The sequence below is a fragment of the Sapajus apella genome, unplaced genomic scaffold (assembly GCF_009761245.1).
Source record: "Sapajus apella isolate SASKATOON/1434 unplaced genomic scaffold, GSC_monkey_1.0 scaffold36, whole genome shotgun sequence".
Classification (NCBI taxonomy): domain Eukaryota; kingdom Metazoa; phylum Chordata; class Mammalia; order Primates; family Cebidae; genus Sapajus; species Sapajus apella.
In genome coordinates, this window is record NW_022436976.1 from 247,453 (window position 1) to 264,709 (window position 17,257).

The 17,257-nt window shown below is 36.9% G+C and overlaps 1 protein-coding gene across 1 annotated transcript in view; it reads right to left on the minus strand.

Moving 5' to 3' along the window:
* Positions 1-13,466: 13,466 nt before the first annotated feature.
* CLCA1 (chloride channel accessory 1) overlaps positions 13,467-17,257 on the minus strand; it is a 30,330-nt gene continuing 26,539 nt past the window's right edge. The window contains exons 13-14 of the mRNA XM_032296365.1: positions 15,294-15,533; positions 13,467-14,494 (exon numbers count right to left, since the gene is read on the minus strand). Of these exons, the coding sequence (XP_032152256.1) occupies positions 14,103-14,494; positions 15,294-15,533 (632 nt within the window). The 3' untranslated portion in view covers positions 13,467-14,102. The remainder of the gene's footprint in view (positions 14,495-15,293; positions 15,534-17,257) is intronic.

The window sequence follows — 17,257 nt, forward strand, 5'->3', positions numbered from 1 at the left end:
TTTCTCCTCCTTAAATGCTGGCTTTTCTCAGAGTTCATTTTTGGCTCCCTTTTCTTCCCCTGTGTTTCAGTTGCTGATCTCCCTCCCAAACATAGCTTCAGTTATCCTCTGTATGCTGACGATGACCAATTACATATCTAACTCAGACTTTGGAACAGCAGCCTTAGGTGCAAGAAGTAGTAGAATATATTTTCAAACTGTTTAAAGAAAAAAATTAAACCTAGTATTTTTAATGATCACTTACATATTAGCATGAATTGGAAACAATATCAAAGATACTAAGACTCAGACCACCTAACACACATATTAAAAGCACTGTTGGGGCAATTCTCCAATTAGAAGCAAATAAGATATAGCAAATAAGTGTTAGTAAATAATTTAGTAAAATTTCTTGTCTAAAAAAGTAATAAATAACAACAACAAAAGTCTATCAATGTTTAAACTTTAGAAATCACCAACATGAATCAGATTGGTGTTGGAGTCCAGAGAGACACAAGAGCTTACTAAGGCATTTCTGTTGAAAGAGAAGGGGATAAGAAAAATATAGCTATTGACAAGCTTTAGAATTCTATTACTGTAGGAAATAAATCAATGAATGCTAAAGATAAGAACACATCTTAAGTTGAGAAAACACCAGAGGACTAAAGTCATAATGTGTAATTTTCAAACCAGCAGAGTAAAACTCAATCTATCCAATAGTTGTTAGGACCAGAGGAAAACAGAAGAAACAAAAAGGAAATACATGAAATGGAAGAAATAAATGCAAGAAATAAATAAATAAACCTATTTGAATTTGTTAAACTCACTTTTATTAAGACAGAGACTCTCAGTATAGATTTTTAAATGATAAAATAGTATAATGTTCATAGAGAAATATTTAAAATGATAATGTAACAATTTCAAAATTACCTATGTGTAAAAGAAAATGTAAGAAAGATAGGTTTTTTGTAACAGGTAATGAGAAAGAAAAAAACAGTTGATCCTAAAATATTTTATTATGCCTCATTATAACTTTGTTCAGCATCTTTCTAGCTCAAAGATTGCTAACTCTGTTCTACAGAACTCTTTGTCTCTATCTTGATGGTTGTCAACAACACAGTTGTCCTGCAACACAATCTAAGTTAAAACATAACCCAGTCCTGTTACTGCTTTTTGCAATCATTACGCATTGCCTATGGGATAAAGTCCAAGATCTTTGTCACGTTATTTAAAGCCTTCCTTGATTTGTGTTGGCTATTTCCCCATTGCCTCTCTACCCTTGACCCTCCTGTTCTCTCCTCTTCATGCTTTGGGATGAAACATTTGCACTTTTCTAAGTAGAGCATTATAGTTCTCATTTATGTACCTTTGCCTATTTGGCTGTTTCTGACTGGAATTTCCTTCTTCCTTGTTTGTCCATCAGGACTTTGAGAAGGTACCACCCTCTCTATGATACTGTCTCCTTTATGATTCTATATTTATATGACATTATATTACATCACATTACATTACTGTGTTGTCCTATCTGTATCCCCTACTAAATTTTAAGCTACTGGAAAACAGGGATCACATGGTCCCAGCTTCCAGCACAGTGCCTGTCATGTGATACAAATTGTTCTCCATGAATAAATGAATCCGAGACAATAAATATCATGTCTCAGGTGCTGGACAGTGAGAACTCAGACCAAGAGGTGAGAAACAAAAATTTAGAAAATAGGTTCTGTGTACAAAGGTTACAATAAGTGATTTAGTTAGCTCAAAAATGGAAATTAACATAAACTAGTTATTTTCTGAAATTTAATAGTACTGTATGAGTATTATACTTAGGCAGTACTCTGATGGTTGCATGTGACAGAAAACCAACTCAAATAAGTTCATTAAATACACAGTATATATAAAAAATATTGGGCATGTCTCAAATAGCGTTATAAAGGTGAGGCTGCCCCTACAGCTCAGGTTCAGAGGGAACTGGGAAAACTGGGGTTGTGAATGTAGCCAGTGTTCTGAGCATCTCTTGGTCTACTGGCCTCACCTCTTATACCAGCTTCCCCCTTTCAGTAGGAAAAATGGACAGAGAGGAGCCCTGAGCCTTACAACACATAGTTTTGCTGTCAGAGACATTGATTTTCTTCACTGGTTTCTGTTGAATAAGCCCTTGAGAAGAGCCCTGAAAAGGCTTCTGAGTCAGGTGCCCATCCAGGGTGAATCAATGATAGCAAAGATGGCAAGGGCAGATAGCCAAAGGTATGAGAAGTGGGGCAGTCTCAATCCTTGACATGCAAAATGAGGTCCTCCACTATCATCTGGAGCTTATTAGACATGAAGAATCTTAGGCTCCTGAACTTACTGAACCAAAATCTGTGCTTTAGCTCCCAAGTGATTCACGTACACATTCAAATTTAAGATGCATAGAACACATTAACCAGGAATGACTGTTCTCTATTTGTTTTTTTGAGATGGAAAAAATCAGTACTGGTTTTAAGTTGTAGCAGGAGGTGTTTCAAGGAAATGTTTGCAAGATTATCTTGTGCTTAAAACATGGAATACAAGAGTATCTTGAAAAAATTTGGAATTTTCTTTTGGAAGAAATTTTACAGAGAAATATTCACTCTTTTTCTCTGGAATAATTTGTCACATATGCAATGAAATAGACATTGAAATTTACTTTACTCTCCCATCATTTCTATAACAAATTCATCTATTTTGAAAACAAATTTACCCCAGAGACTAAATACTGGCACCTGGAAATACCTATTTCTATACCAGTGACTTATTTCCCTTTTGGGCCTCATGCTAATTATGTTTTCCCCACAGGATATTGATTAAGCAGTTGGACATTGACTATAACTCCCAATGTGGTCCTGTGATGGTATCAATACTCTTTTTCGGCTTGTGTAAGAGTAACCTGTGTCAACCAGTCATCAAATGAGACTCTGGGCCCTCTGTGCTAAGGGCTGTACCCAATGACATGGATGCTCCTGGAAAGAATAAAAGAGAATCACTTGCATATAAATTTGGTAACACGGGTCAGGTGCAGTGCTCACACCTGTAATCCCAGCACTTTGGGAGGCTGAGGCAGGCAGATCACTTGAAGTCAAAAGTTTGAGACCAACTTGGCCAACGTGGTGAAACTTGTCTCTACTAAAAATACAAAACTTAGCTGGGTGTGGTGGTGTGCACCTGTAATCTCAGATATTCAGGAGGTTGAAGCAGGAGAATTGCTTGAACCTGGAAGGCAGAGGTTGTAGTGAGCCGAGATCATGCCTGGGCAACAGAGCGAGATTCCATCTCAAAAACATAAAAAATGAAATGAAATAAAGTTAGTAACAGGTTTCTTAAATTTACCAATCCTTTTTTCCTAGCTTATTCCAGGTGAGGTCTAGAAAATGCTTTTGACAGTAAAGAATTTGTTCTTGGGTTGAGTGGAGCAAAAAAACATTTTCAAGAATCAACCATTCTCTTTATCTTCTCTGCATATTAGAGCTTAAAAAAACTCAGATGATGTCTTTGCTATAAGTCAAAATGAAGGTTGAATACAATAGACTCCCAAAGGATTAAAGGACAGTTCCAAAGAAATATTGGCTTTTTACATAGAATTGTTTATGTAACTTATTGTTGATGAATTAAATCAAAACATGATAGATATTTTTTCTATAGTAGCTTTTTTTCTTTAATGGTTTAAATCATTTCAGGTGGTGATTTTTTTTTCTTTTAAGACAGAGAATAGGCTAGGTAAGGTGGCTTACACTTATAGTCTCAACATTTTGGGAAGCTGCGATGGGAGGATCACTTCAGGCCAGGAGTTTGAGACCAGTCTGGGGCAACATAGCAAGATCCCTGTCTCTATTACATATACATATATAAAGATAGACAAGTGGTAAGAATTTAAAGCATCTAAAACCAGTTTCAGGATTCTGATTCAAAGTCTCACTAGTTTCTCAAACCAGCTAGCCCACAGTGACAAACATTAGCAAGATGCCAGTTCTCTTGATTTAAGAATTGATTCAGCAGTAAAACAGAACAACTAAACAAAAACCTCCAACTAACTAGACAACTATATCATGTTAAATTAGCAAATTTGATTGACATAAATTATACAGTGATAAAACAGAAAAAAAAAACAGACAAGCAAGCTAGGTCATTAACTATGTACTTTCAGTTAGTAAATTTGATGGACGCACAGTCATAAAGATTCCAGTCAATGGCAATGTTAAGAATAGTCCCTTATTCCAGTTCTTCCCTGAATCCATATAAATTTCCCCTTATTTCCTGGTTCCTGGCTGTATTGCAAATATAGATAAGGAAGGTACACAGGACATTGAATTAAATACAAAATATTTCCTGCATATGGGACCTTGGCTACATGATAAAAAGAATTAGGTCTATTATGAAAGTATTTAAAAATTCTTTTTTTTTTTTTTTTTGAGACGGAGTTTCACTCATGTTACCCAGGCTGGAGTGCAATGGCGCGACCTCGGCTCACCGCAACCTCCGCCTCCTGGGTTCAGGCAATTCTCCTGCCTCAGCCTCCTGAGTAGCTGGGACTACAGGCACGCGCCACCATGCCCAGCTAATTTTTTGTATTTTTAGTAGAGACGGGGTTTCACCATGTTGACCAGGATGGTCTTGATCTCTTGACCTTGTGATCCTGAAAAGTAAAATGCAAGAAAAACTGGCTAATGTTAGATGTTCATCAGCTAAACCAAAATGTTCCTGAAGTTTCTTGTACTATTATTCTAGAAGTATTTATAGATTCTCTTGTCTGGGTCAGTTGCTTTAGTTCTACCTGCCTGCAAGCAGAGCTCATTAACAGAGAGATGGATCCATGTATAGTGAGAGATGGCTCTAAGTAGCAAAACTGTCTGGATTCAACTAACCCAGTGCTTTGTCACTAACTGGTTGTGTGACCTTACTCAACTTTTTGAACCAATCTTTTCCTCAGCTTCCTGATTTGTAAATGTGGATAATAATATTATCGACCTAGGGTTTCTGTGAAGAAAAATTCTTAGTATCTAAGCAATAATAAGTATTTTGTTATTATTCTAAATATTCTAACTGTCACTACTATAAGGAAAGTAGTTTTCAGCTTCTTTCTTCATCCGGCTAATAATGTCTTGTGAATAGCATTAATATAATTGTGACTATGTTTCTGCAGTGAGCCTGCCAATGAATTAACCTGAAAATGCTTCTTAGCTATAGGGACTAAAGCTGTTGAACATCTGAGGCTTGTACAGTGTTGGCCCAGTTCATGCAACTAAGCTTCTTTCAAGAGGAAATATAATAAATTGATTAAAGAGTTTGGTTTCCAGAGTCAGACTAACTCTGATTTACATATTGCTTAAGTCACTTACCAAGTGGGGTTGCAGGCAGATCATTTAGCTCTCAGTCTTAATTGCCCATCTACACAGCCTTTTAATAAGGCATTTCTTCCCCTTAGTGGGCTCAGGGCCAGTTTCATGGGCATGAGAAAGACCTGTGTAGTCACTTATGGTCCTGCACTCAAAAGGGTCCTGTGCTTGGTTTAATCCTCTGCAACAATTGTCTTAAAATTCTTAATAATTTTATCTTTGAACTTGTGTTTTATAGGGCAAGTCCAATGGGACAATAGAGTGTGTAAGTAGTAGAGATAGGTGTAATATGTGTATCTGCCATTCCTTATGGTGCCATTTGCATACAGTTTCCTGATGCCTCACGAGTAAAGAATTTGGGTGGACATAGAGTACATGGAAGGTCAGTGAGACTCAAAGTACCAGATGAGCATGCCATTTCGAGGACTGAGTAAGCAGGTGCCCTGAATTCTTGAGATAATGCTTTCGGTTCAAATCAGAACTTTCTTCAAACACAAAAAGAAAACAATGACATTCCAAGAAACATGAATGACCAAGTGATTATATCTATCCTTTCTTATTTGTGTTACTTCCCTGTATTTGCCAATTACTCATGCTGAAAATGATGACATAGAAAGAAGGAGATAAATGGGGCAGCCTGTAGTTCCTCTTCCTTTCAGTCTTATCCATCAGTAAGCTAAAGGTAGAGAGTGTTGGTAGAATGTGAACATATTAAGTGAAATAAAAACACTTGAGCCAGTTTTGTGCAGTATTTTCATTGTTTTGACAAAACAAAGTATGTATGCATATATAAGCCACAAAATACAAAATGTGTATTCAACATACAAATTAAAAGTTCTTACATTTGTGTTTAAAACTGGCAGTGCATAATATAGATACATTGTGAAATTCATATGAACACTTTAAAATTATAATATTTCTTTACTTAGAACATTAATTGACAAAAAAACAAAAACAAAAACAAACAAACAAAAAAAAAAAACAAACCACCATGACAAGCTGAGAAGCACTGTGGAAGAAAGAAAAAATCTTTACATTTTAGTAGCTTTAATTATACTTTTTTCCTGATGTTTGAATGAGGCCTTGGTCCTACATTTTCATTTTGTTCTGAATCCCCCAAATTATGTAATGTGTCCTGTATTCTTTTGAGGGAGTGGAGAGTCCACAGGACCAAGGGGTTGTGACATCCATTGTGAGTCCTCCTGCAGCCCCCATTTCTAGAACATGTGTGAGGTACCCAACCTGAAATTCCCTCACAAATGACTCATCCTCCTTCATGGTCTGTGTGTGCCACAACTTACGTGGGTGCCAGGGCCAGTTCTCCCTAGGGAAGATTGTGACAAGGGTATGTATACCTCCAAGTTGGAAAGATGGGCAAAGGGTAGCTATTGATGTGGTATATGGGCTAATGAGGCCACACCCATATGCATGAGGCCCGTTGCAGTTTAGACTGAGGAGTGGAGAAAGATAGGAAGAGGGCGAACCATGGCTCATCTGTTCCCAAGCTGCCATGTTCCACCATCACACTAAGAGGTTTCCAAGAATTTTAAATTTGAACCTGATCTTCCAAATCATTATGAAGGTAGTATATTTGTCAAAGTAGGAGATAACACATTGTAACAGCTGATTTATAATGTTCACATATTTAGACACATGGTATTTGGATCTACATTTGTCCTCTTGCCTCAGGACACTTAAATGTTAGTGGAGGGCCTAGATGTGAATATGTGAAGCACTTAGTGCCTGGAACTTGGTAAAAAAAAACAAAAACAAAAACGAAAAACAAAAAACCAGGAAACAGCAGCTGTTATCATTATCAGATAAAATAAATAATGATAATGATAATAATGTCACACCATTTTCTTCTCAGTCAAGGCCCTGAGTTCTGCTCACCTCTTTCTCTCCCTGCACTTTTCCCAATCATTTGTTGTGGTAATGGTGGTAGTATTCTGCTTTCCAACCCTCAGATTAGTGTCTTGGGGGGAGAACTTTCTCTATATGGACTGGTTGCCTGGATCCTTAAAGTGCTGCCTGGGGTCCCACTTTCATGTCCTACCAGCAGGAATAGTGCATTCCTGTGCCTGCCAGAATCATTCATGAACTCAGTGTGTCCTCTGGCATTTGAACTGTGCTGTCTGTTCCACAGGTCATCACTTTTTAAAGTCTCCCCTCTCCCTCAAGAATTTTGAGCTCCTTTGAAATTTAGGGAAAGGTTTATCTCTAGAAACAGTTAAAATAGGTTAACATGTTTCCCTTTTGGCATGTGGGTTCAGGAACTGAGTTAAATAGATTTTTCTCAATTATAATAACTGTGCATTACTTGGGCTTAATGCAATGACTTTCTTGTCCTTATGATTTAGTTCTTATCTGGGTTGTTAAATTTGATTGTCTATGTGAAATTTTGCTGTACGCCTCCATGAACACTACTTTGTTGATTTGTCTTCTCTTTCTTCATTTAATGAATCACTCTAACAAATTTTGTTGGGAAAGATTTTGGCATTTCTTTAAAAGTCTGAAACCATGTAGAATTACTTGGAGGCAATTAAAATCTATTGAGGTCATATATCAGGTATAGTTTGAAAGTATAATTTAAAGATTATAGTGCTTATATTTTCTTTATTTTTGATATTGTTCTGGGCAATGATTTTTTGGATTTGACTCCAAAAGTTCAGGCAACAAAACTAAAAAATAGACAAATGGGAATTACATTAAACTAAAAACCTCCTGCACAGCAAAGAAAACAATTAACAGAGTAAACAGGCAACCTGTGCAATGGGAGGAAATATTTGCAAGCCATACATCTGATAAGGAGTGAATATCTAACATATATAAGGAACTCAAACAATTCAATAACAAGAAAACAACCTGATTTTAAAAATGGGCAAAGGGCCTACATAGACATTTCTCAAAAAAGGATGTATTAGTCAGGGTTCTCTAAAGGGAAACATATACATACAGATAGATAAAGGGGAGTTTATTAGGTATTAACTCACACGATCACCAGGTCTCATAATAGGCCGTCTATAGGCTGAGTAGCAAGGAGAGCCAGTCCCAGTTCCAAAACTGAAGAATTTGGGTTGGATATTCAAGGGAAGGAAGCATTCAGCACGGGAGAAAGATGTAGGCTGGGAGGCTAGGCTAGTCTTTGTTTTTACATTTCTCTGCCTGATTATATTCTAGCCTCACTGGCAGCTGATTAGATTGAGCCCACCCAGATTAAGGGTGGCTCTGCCTTTCCCAGCCCACTGACTCAACTGTTAATCTCCTTTGACAACACCCTCACAGACATAACCAGGATCAATAATTTATATCCTTCAATCCAATCAAGTTGACACTCAGTATTAACCATCCATTGTCAACTTGAATCCATACACATCTCCTGAGATGATACATAATCTTCAAATAAAGACAGTAATGTCATAATTACACTTAACATAATACAAGTGTCCATACAATCCACCAATTCAACAAATAGTCAACAATACATGAAAAAAATGTTAAACCTCCATAATTACTGGGGAAGTGCAAATTAAAACCACAATGAGATATCACTTCAAAGCTACCAGAATGGCAATTATAATAAAGACAAAAAATAGTAGTTGGCAAGGATATAGAGAACAGGAAACCTAGTATACTCTTGGTGGGACTACAAGCTAAGACAATCATCATGGAAAACAGCATAAAGGTCCCCATAAAGACTACATTGCCATATAACCCACCAATTCTTCTCCTGGGTATATATCCAAAAGTTTCAAAATCAATATGTTGAAGAAATATTTGTACTTCTATGTTCATTACAACATTATTCACAATAGCCAAGTTATGGAGTCAGTCTAAGTATCCATCCATATACAGAACATTTTATTTATCCATTCATCTGTTTGGATGCATGTATGTGTACCTGTATATGCATACATATACAGCTGTATATATATATTCATTGTGTGTGCGTGTGAGTACAGCACATATCTATATATACACACAATGGAATACTATTCAGCCTTAAAAAATGAGATTATGTCATTTGTGACAACATGGATGAACCTGAAGGACATTATTCTAAGTGAAGTGAGACAGGGACAAAAGACAAATGCCGTATGTTCTCACTTATTTGTGGAAGCTAAAAAAATTGAACACATAGAAGCAGAGAGTAGAATGGTGATTAACAGAGGCTGGAGAGTTAGAGGAAAGGGGAGATGTTGATCAAAGTATATAATGTTTCAGTCAGACAGGAGGAATAAATGATAAGAATTTGAGGTGATGTTTTTCTTAGCTGGATTCAATCATTCCATATTGTGTGTGTATATATATATATATATATATATATATATCAGAATCATTTTGTACCTCATAAAAATATATACAATTACAACTTGTCAATATCTAACAAAAAGTTAATTTAAAAAGAACTCAAACCCTAGAGGAATTCCAGTGTACCTGGAAGTAGATTTTGCCCAACATGACTAATTCCAAGATGTGGTAATATTTGGAGAAACAGAGGTTTTATTAGGGTTATTTTGCTTCATTTCTTTCTCTTGCTTTTGCCTTATTTTATACATATATCCAGACATCATGAAAGGGGAAGGATCACTTTCTCTGGCAGATATCACATATGGATTAGGTATGCAAAGCATGAGTTCCTATAATATGTGCTTCCCCTGAAACAGACCCTACATACTGTGCATTGATTTTTTGTTTGTTTGCTTTTAACTTTTATTTTAGGTTTGTGGGTACATGTGGAGGTTTGTTAGGTAGGAAACTTGTGTCACGAGGGTTTGTTGTATAGACTATTTCATCACCCAAGTATAAGGACCAGAGGACAATAGCTAATTTTTTCTGCTCCTCTCCCTCCTCCCACCCTCCATCCTCAAGTCTGTTGTTCTTATCTTTGTGTTCATGAATTCTCATCATTTAGCTCTCACTTGCAAGTGAGAACATGTGGTTTTTGGTTTGCTGTTCCTGCATTAGTTTGCTATGGATAATAGCCTCCAAATCCATCCATGTTCCCACAAAAGACAGGATCTTATTCTTTTTTATGGCTGCTTAGTATTCCACGGTGTATATGAACCACTTTTTCTTTATCCAATCTGTCATTGATGAAAATTTAGGTGGATTCCATGTCTTTGCTATTGTGAATAGTGGTGCAGTTAACATTTGCATGCATGTGTTTTTATGGTAGAATGATTTATATTCCTCTGGGTATATACACAGTAATGGGTTTGCTAGGTCAAATGTAATTCTGCTTTTAGCTCTTTGAGGAATCACCATAGTGCTTTCCACAATAGTTGAACTAAGTTACACTCCCACCAACAGTGTATAAGTGTTCCCTTTTCTGTGCAACCTTGCTAGAATCCGTTATTTTTTGACTTTTAAAAAATAGCTATTCTGACTGGTATGAGGTGGTATTTCATTATGGTTTTGATTTGCATTTCTCTAATAATTAGTGATATTGAGCATTTTTTCATATGCTTGTTGGCAGCATGTATGTCTTCTTTTGAAAAGTGTTTATGTTCTTTGCCCACTTTTTAACGGGATTGTTTTTCTCTTGTAAATTTAAGTTCCTTATAGACCTGTGCATTAAGTGCTTGTTTGCTTGATTGTATTTTAGTTGGCAGAAACTATGTAGCTTATTACCCATTGTAATCTTAGTGTTTAACATGTAACTTGAGATACAACATGGGTATGGGTACTTTAAAATTATTTTCTGAATAGAAAAATAAATGTCTCAAGCACACAGAAAATATGCTTAATGCAAAGCTAGAGATTTTCAGGGCAGGTGTGTTGAGAGGGTAAGTAGATGTGGGAGTTGAGGACTTGTCAAAGGAGAACTTGAAGTGACACCCCAAGGCATATAGGGACCATATAAAGAAGAAGATGATGGACTAGTTAAAAAGAAACAATCAAGGGATGAAAGTCATCATGAAATTACATGGTCAGTTCAGTGGGGTAGGAAGTGAACAGCGCAGAGAGTTAGGAGGCTGTGGCCATAATAGGATACTGGGTTTTAAGATTTCACAGGTGGAGTTGTTTCAGGTCATTATTAGATGAAAATTGTGGCCTTAGCAGTACTTGGTCAAACCATATAAAATTGCCAATATTCTCATTTTTTACTTATAAAAATATACTGTTTTTATTCAAAACAATAGTTTGCTAAAGTTTAGTGGAGGTGGGGTGATGATCAAGGAATTTCAAGGCTAAGATATTAATTGACTCATTCATATAGATTCTGATACCACTCAGTGATTTTAGGAGGTGAGGGGGAAGAGTGTTGTACCTAGTTTGGGTGAGGACAGTAAATGACAGTGAAGAGAAGGGATGAAGAATGGCATAGATCAATGGCATAGGATGGAGGCTTTAAACAAACCACAGTAGACCATAGGGGTAATGGCCTAGCTTGGAAGTTGGAAAGGGGAGTTTGGAGAATATTTTTCCCTACCTTCTTTTGATGCTGGATACTTGGATATTAAGAGAATTACCAATGCCTGGGACAGATTTACCATATTTACTCACTCACTTAATTGGCTTATCAGAAACTAAAGAAACTCAGGCCATTGTGTGTCAATGATGGCATAAGGCAAAATTTTGGCTTATTTTATCACCTGTGACAATACAGATCTATTTTGCAATAAACTTTCCTATAACCCAGAGTACATAAGATTGTTTTTTCTTTGTTGTTCTCTATTTTCTATCTTATCCATAGGCTGACATATATCTCTTCTTCTCTGAAGTCACATTGTATGCCCCTCTGCAGTTTACTACTATATCCCATGCTGTATATTTCACGGAATTCACCCAAATGGGAAATTAAAATCTCAGTGAGTGACTTACTGGAAATTTTCCAGGATAAACCCATGGCAACCATGTTCTCTGAAGTTGGGACCTCAGACTCATTTGTCACATGGGGCAGGTAAGTGGCCTTCTCGTCAGGTTTGTGCCTGGTTTGGTTTTGTAACATTCAGAAGAGGACTCCAAACTAACTCTCTGCCCATTTGGCTGGCAAAGCAACTGGATGTGCCCTCAATAAAAAGTACTGACTGTAGGAGCATCAAGGTCTTCCTAGTCTTGGAACTCTCTACTGCATTTTTTGGGTCCCTGTATAGTTGGCTTTCCTGAACAATGCTGTGGTGCGACTCCTTTGGCTTACAGTGAAGGATATAATTAGTACTATATTAATCTTGTTGTTATGATTATTATATGGATGCTGCTGTGGCTGCAGGCTTTAACATCACAGTGCCCTAATAAACAGAGGATCCATGGATAAAACTTCCTGTGGGTCTCACTACTAGGAAAAGCCATGTTTCTCCTGAGCTTCTGGCTTGCCTTTCACTATAGGCTCTGTTAATCTTGTTAATATATATGCCTCCTTTATCCTGCTTACTTGTCACAGAGTGAAATGTGTGACTTGGCCGTAGCAATTGTACAGAACATTATATTATGCATTCTATGTGGTGATCCTTCCTCTAGTTTTTGTTCCCCATGCATTCTTCCTAGAATTACACATGAGCACTTATTCTAATTTTTATGATATATTTACTTCACTTTATTTATTTATTTTTATGTTTATTGCATGTATCACTAAGATGCCTCAAATCTGGTTTTGAAATAAGAAAGGTCTACAAATAAAGAAATTTTGGGCCTATACAGAAAAAATATACTAGATATTTTGTTTTCAATCATAAAGAGATCCACCCACATCTTGAACTAGTTGTGCTAATAACTGAGAACTCGAAACAACAAGAATATCTACCCTTGCAGGCACTGGAATCTGTGACTAGTCCTTCACGAGGACTACCATACTGCTAGGCCTATACTTGCATCCCCTTTCCCTCTTCTCATTCCCGTTTCATCTGCCAGCCTGCTGGCCTTTCTCACACTTATTAAGGCCTTCATTTGTTCTCAGAGACCCCCTTCTCAAGCATATCTCTGAGCATATCTGCCTCCTGATTTCAAAAACAAATCCTCAAATGCTCTTTTTTATGTGTACAGGAAAAAGGCCAATGCTTACTCATCTTTCTATCATTAGAAACTAGCATTGGCCTGGAAAATGGTAAGCAGCCAGTGAATATTTGTTGAAAGAAGTGAATTACATTAAATAAAGTAATGCATATAAGACATTAGTAGGGCCATTGGCACAAAATGCACAATAAATGTTTATTTCTCAATCACTTTCCCTTCACACCTGGACTGAAGCTACCTTTCCCACTTTATCCCCTCCCTCATGGCTTAAAGCATTGCTAACTCTTGTAATTTCATGCACGTAACATTCATTTCTGTGCCTAAGGAACTTTCATGCTGTTCTTTCTTTCTTCAATGCTATCCCTTCCTTAAATGCACCATCATTGCTCAAATTTAGAGAAAATAAGACATATTTCTGGTGATGCTGGTCCAAAACTTTTATATAACAAGTTATGTCTTTTATATTTAAATAATTTAGATTGGTCTTTTCTTCACCAAAAGAAATCAAACAACTTTTAGCAACTCTATTAGATATATGTAATTGCATGTTATTTTAACTGGCAAAGCTCCTTAAAACAAATAAAAACATAATTCCATTTATTGATGCAAGCATTGCTTCTTTCTAGTATTCAAAATCATTAATAAAAGACTCAACAATTATTAAATTTTTGCATTTGAATGGATAGCATTTATGCATATGTACCCAGTTGTTTAGCATTTTAGTATATCGCCCCCTACAGGAAGTCCAAAATACGTTTTAGAACATTTTATAATCCAAAAAAAGGATGGATAATTTATTTATCTCACAAAAATTCAGCCCTAGGCTATTGTCAGCTGCAGTTCTCCTAGCCACTTCCACATAATTTTTAAAATGTGAATGCCAGGAATGGTGCTGTTGATATGAATATCAGGACAAGGAGGAGACATTTCATCAGGACTAGGTGTCTCTGGTGGAGTCTGTGGAGGTATAAACAAAGAAACTCGTGCAATGTTGGATATTTCTGATTTCAGATCGACCTTATCAACAGCCTGAATAGCAATGAAAAGATCTGTACCATTTTCAAAAGTAATGTTTTCTGGTTTAAAGAAAAAGACTTCCTCAGAGTTGGCCTCCTTTGGGATGAGAGCAGTAGTATTCACTTGAAGAGATTCATTGAACTTGTCTCTGAGATCAAGAATACTTGTACTTATTCGAATGATATACTTGTAAGCTAAAATGAAAAAAGCAAAACATGACTTAATTCTGAAATATTAAACTTCTTAAGCAGTAGAGCTTTAAAAATATATTTAAAAAGCTTTAAAAGTCTATTAGAAATTATATCACCAAACCATAAGGTTCCCAAATAAATGAAACTGATGGACCTATTTACAAGGGTTACTATCTCTTTTACATTCTTGTTTGTATATAATGACACAGTGATAAAAGTAAAACTGTATTGGGCATGACTTAAAGCCTTAGTTAGCATTTCTAGGCATAGTGCCAGGAAGAAAGAAGAGACAGTTTAACTACTGTAGTAGTTAAACCAGTGCTTCTCAAACTATAATGTGTGTACAAATCACCCAGGGTTCTGAAAACACTTTCTAACAAGTGTTTATGGGATCCCCATGCTGCAGTCCACAGACTGCACTTTGAGAGAGAAAGTCTGGTAGGACTTGAAGTTCCTTCCAAAAGACAGCCCTGTCTATAGACATCTATGTTCCATTCCCAGTTCTTCCCCAGGAATCACTGCTCCCCAGAAAATGGAGTTTGTCAAAGGACAGTTTGGCAAGATTTCAGAAACAAAGCGAGCTTTACCATTCATAGCTGAAACCTCTAACTCCCAAAGTATACCAGTTTTTCAGTTTTTAAACCTCTCTTTAAATAATTTACACCTTGTTTCAAAGGACCAGCAAGAGCTCTCCTGTCTTCTGTCCCCTAAGCATCAGAACATGGCTGCCTGCCTCACTCAGTTCTGCTCCTCTGCTTGGCTGGTAAACTCCTTTATAGGGTCCACACCAGGTACCACTTACCCGTTCCCTGGTCATAATCATCCCCAGGAGCTGTCCAAGTCAGATTAATGAGTCTGCCCTCATGAATTTCCGCCTTCAAGTCGGTGATTTGGCAAGGTGGGAAGAGATCAGGTATGGGAGCCTTTGGGACATCAGAAGCCACAAATGAGCCTCCCAAGGATGTTCTGCTGAAACATACTTGCTTGTCTTGAAGATCATCCTTATTAATTTCAGGTCTTGATGGATTCCATTTTATTTCATCTGCATTTGAAAAATTACTCAAAATATGATAAGCAACACCACTAAATGATACCTCCCTCTGTTTTCTTATCTGATCGCCCTCTTCCCTTTCCCCAGTTCTGCTTCTTTCCCTCCACACATAGAATTAATTTTAAATATTTGGAGACAAGCCCCCAAATCAGGTTGCATCAGAGAATCACAAACAGAGAATCATAATTTTTCTTCTCTCTTAGATATTTCCTGAATATTTAGTGGAACAAACTTTTGGAATTTATTTTCATGACATTTGTCATGAAATTGCTTCTTTTCCCATCTTTTTGCCCATCCTGATCTTGTCCTTCCACAATGTCAATTTAAATACTACCTCTGTTTTGTTTTTGTTTGTTTGAGACAGAAATTTTGCTCTTGTTGACCAGACTGCAGTGCAATGGCGTGATCTCGGCTCTCTGCAACAGCTGCCTTCTGGGTTCAAGCTATTCTCCTCCCTAAGCCTTCCGAGTAACTGGGATTGCAGGTGCGTGCCACCACGCCCAGCTAATTTTTGTATTTTTAGTAGAGACAGGATTTTGCCTTGTTAGCCAGGTTGCACTAGAACTCCTGACCTCAGGTGATCCACCCGCGATGGCCTCCCAAAGTGCTGGGATTACAAGCATGAGCCACCACACCTGATCTAAATACTACCTCTGTTTTAAACCTCAGACTACTTTAAGAAATGTCTTCCACCCAAATAATAATGTGGGTTTCTTTATCTTCTAATTTATTTGGCAACTAATCAACTGGGCCTTCAAGAATGCCTTGATTATTTATTCTATGCATATTTCTTTCACTTTCTCCATGTTTGTATTCCACTTTTCTTATTAAATCTCAGTTTTTAATGAAATGTTTTATGTTGGAGGTTCCAAAATTCTGTGCTTTTGAAAGACTTAATTTACTCAGTGAGCGCATGGGAATCTAGTTCTTGTAGCAATCCCAATTTCATTCACATTCTTGAAGACACGTATAAAAGTAGTCCTGGAATTAAAAAAATACCCTGGCCTGTTTGATCTGTAGAATTCTCAGGTTCTCTTTTCTTTTCAATAAAAATATCTCATAAGATCTTAACATGGCATTACTTAGAATTAGCTTTCTCATAAACTCTACATCTTCATAAAATTTTATCTGTTAAAGAGCGTTTAATCTTTATACCCATTAATCTGGTCCTCAGCAAAGATGAAGTGAATGCTGTAGCAGATTCAGGGTTCATATTCAAAGAACCAGTAGAGACTGCCATTAAGACTTATTAAGGGATAGAGGGAAGAACATGGCCTTCTCATGCTATGCCAGGCACTAACACTGTTAGTTATATGGGCCCATAACCTCTCTAGCTTCTGTTTTCCCATCTTTAAAAAGGGATACTTACGAGAATAAAATGTATTACTATAAGTAAAATGCTGTGATAAGCATTTTAGCCACTAAACCAGTCCCCTTCTGCCTCCTTCCCCTAACTCAAAAAGCAGTGGCATCTTTTAAAACATTTTCACCCATTATCATTTTTGCATGAGAGACACCATGTGTCTCTGAACCCTCTCTTTGCTAATCACACACCCAAGTAAAGACTACAGTGAGAAGCCTCTTGAAGAAGCTCTTCTCCTTCCTCCAAACCAACATCAGGAAAAAGCCTGCCCAGGACAGGGTAGAGATTGATGAAAAACAAGTCCTGGAACCCATTGGGACGCAAACTTGGTTTCAATTTCTGCTCTAGTGCA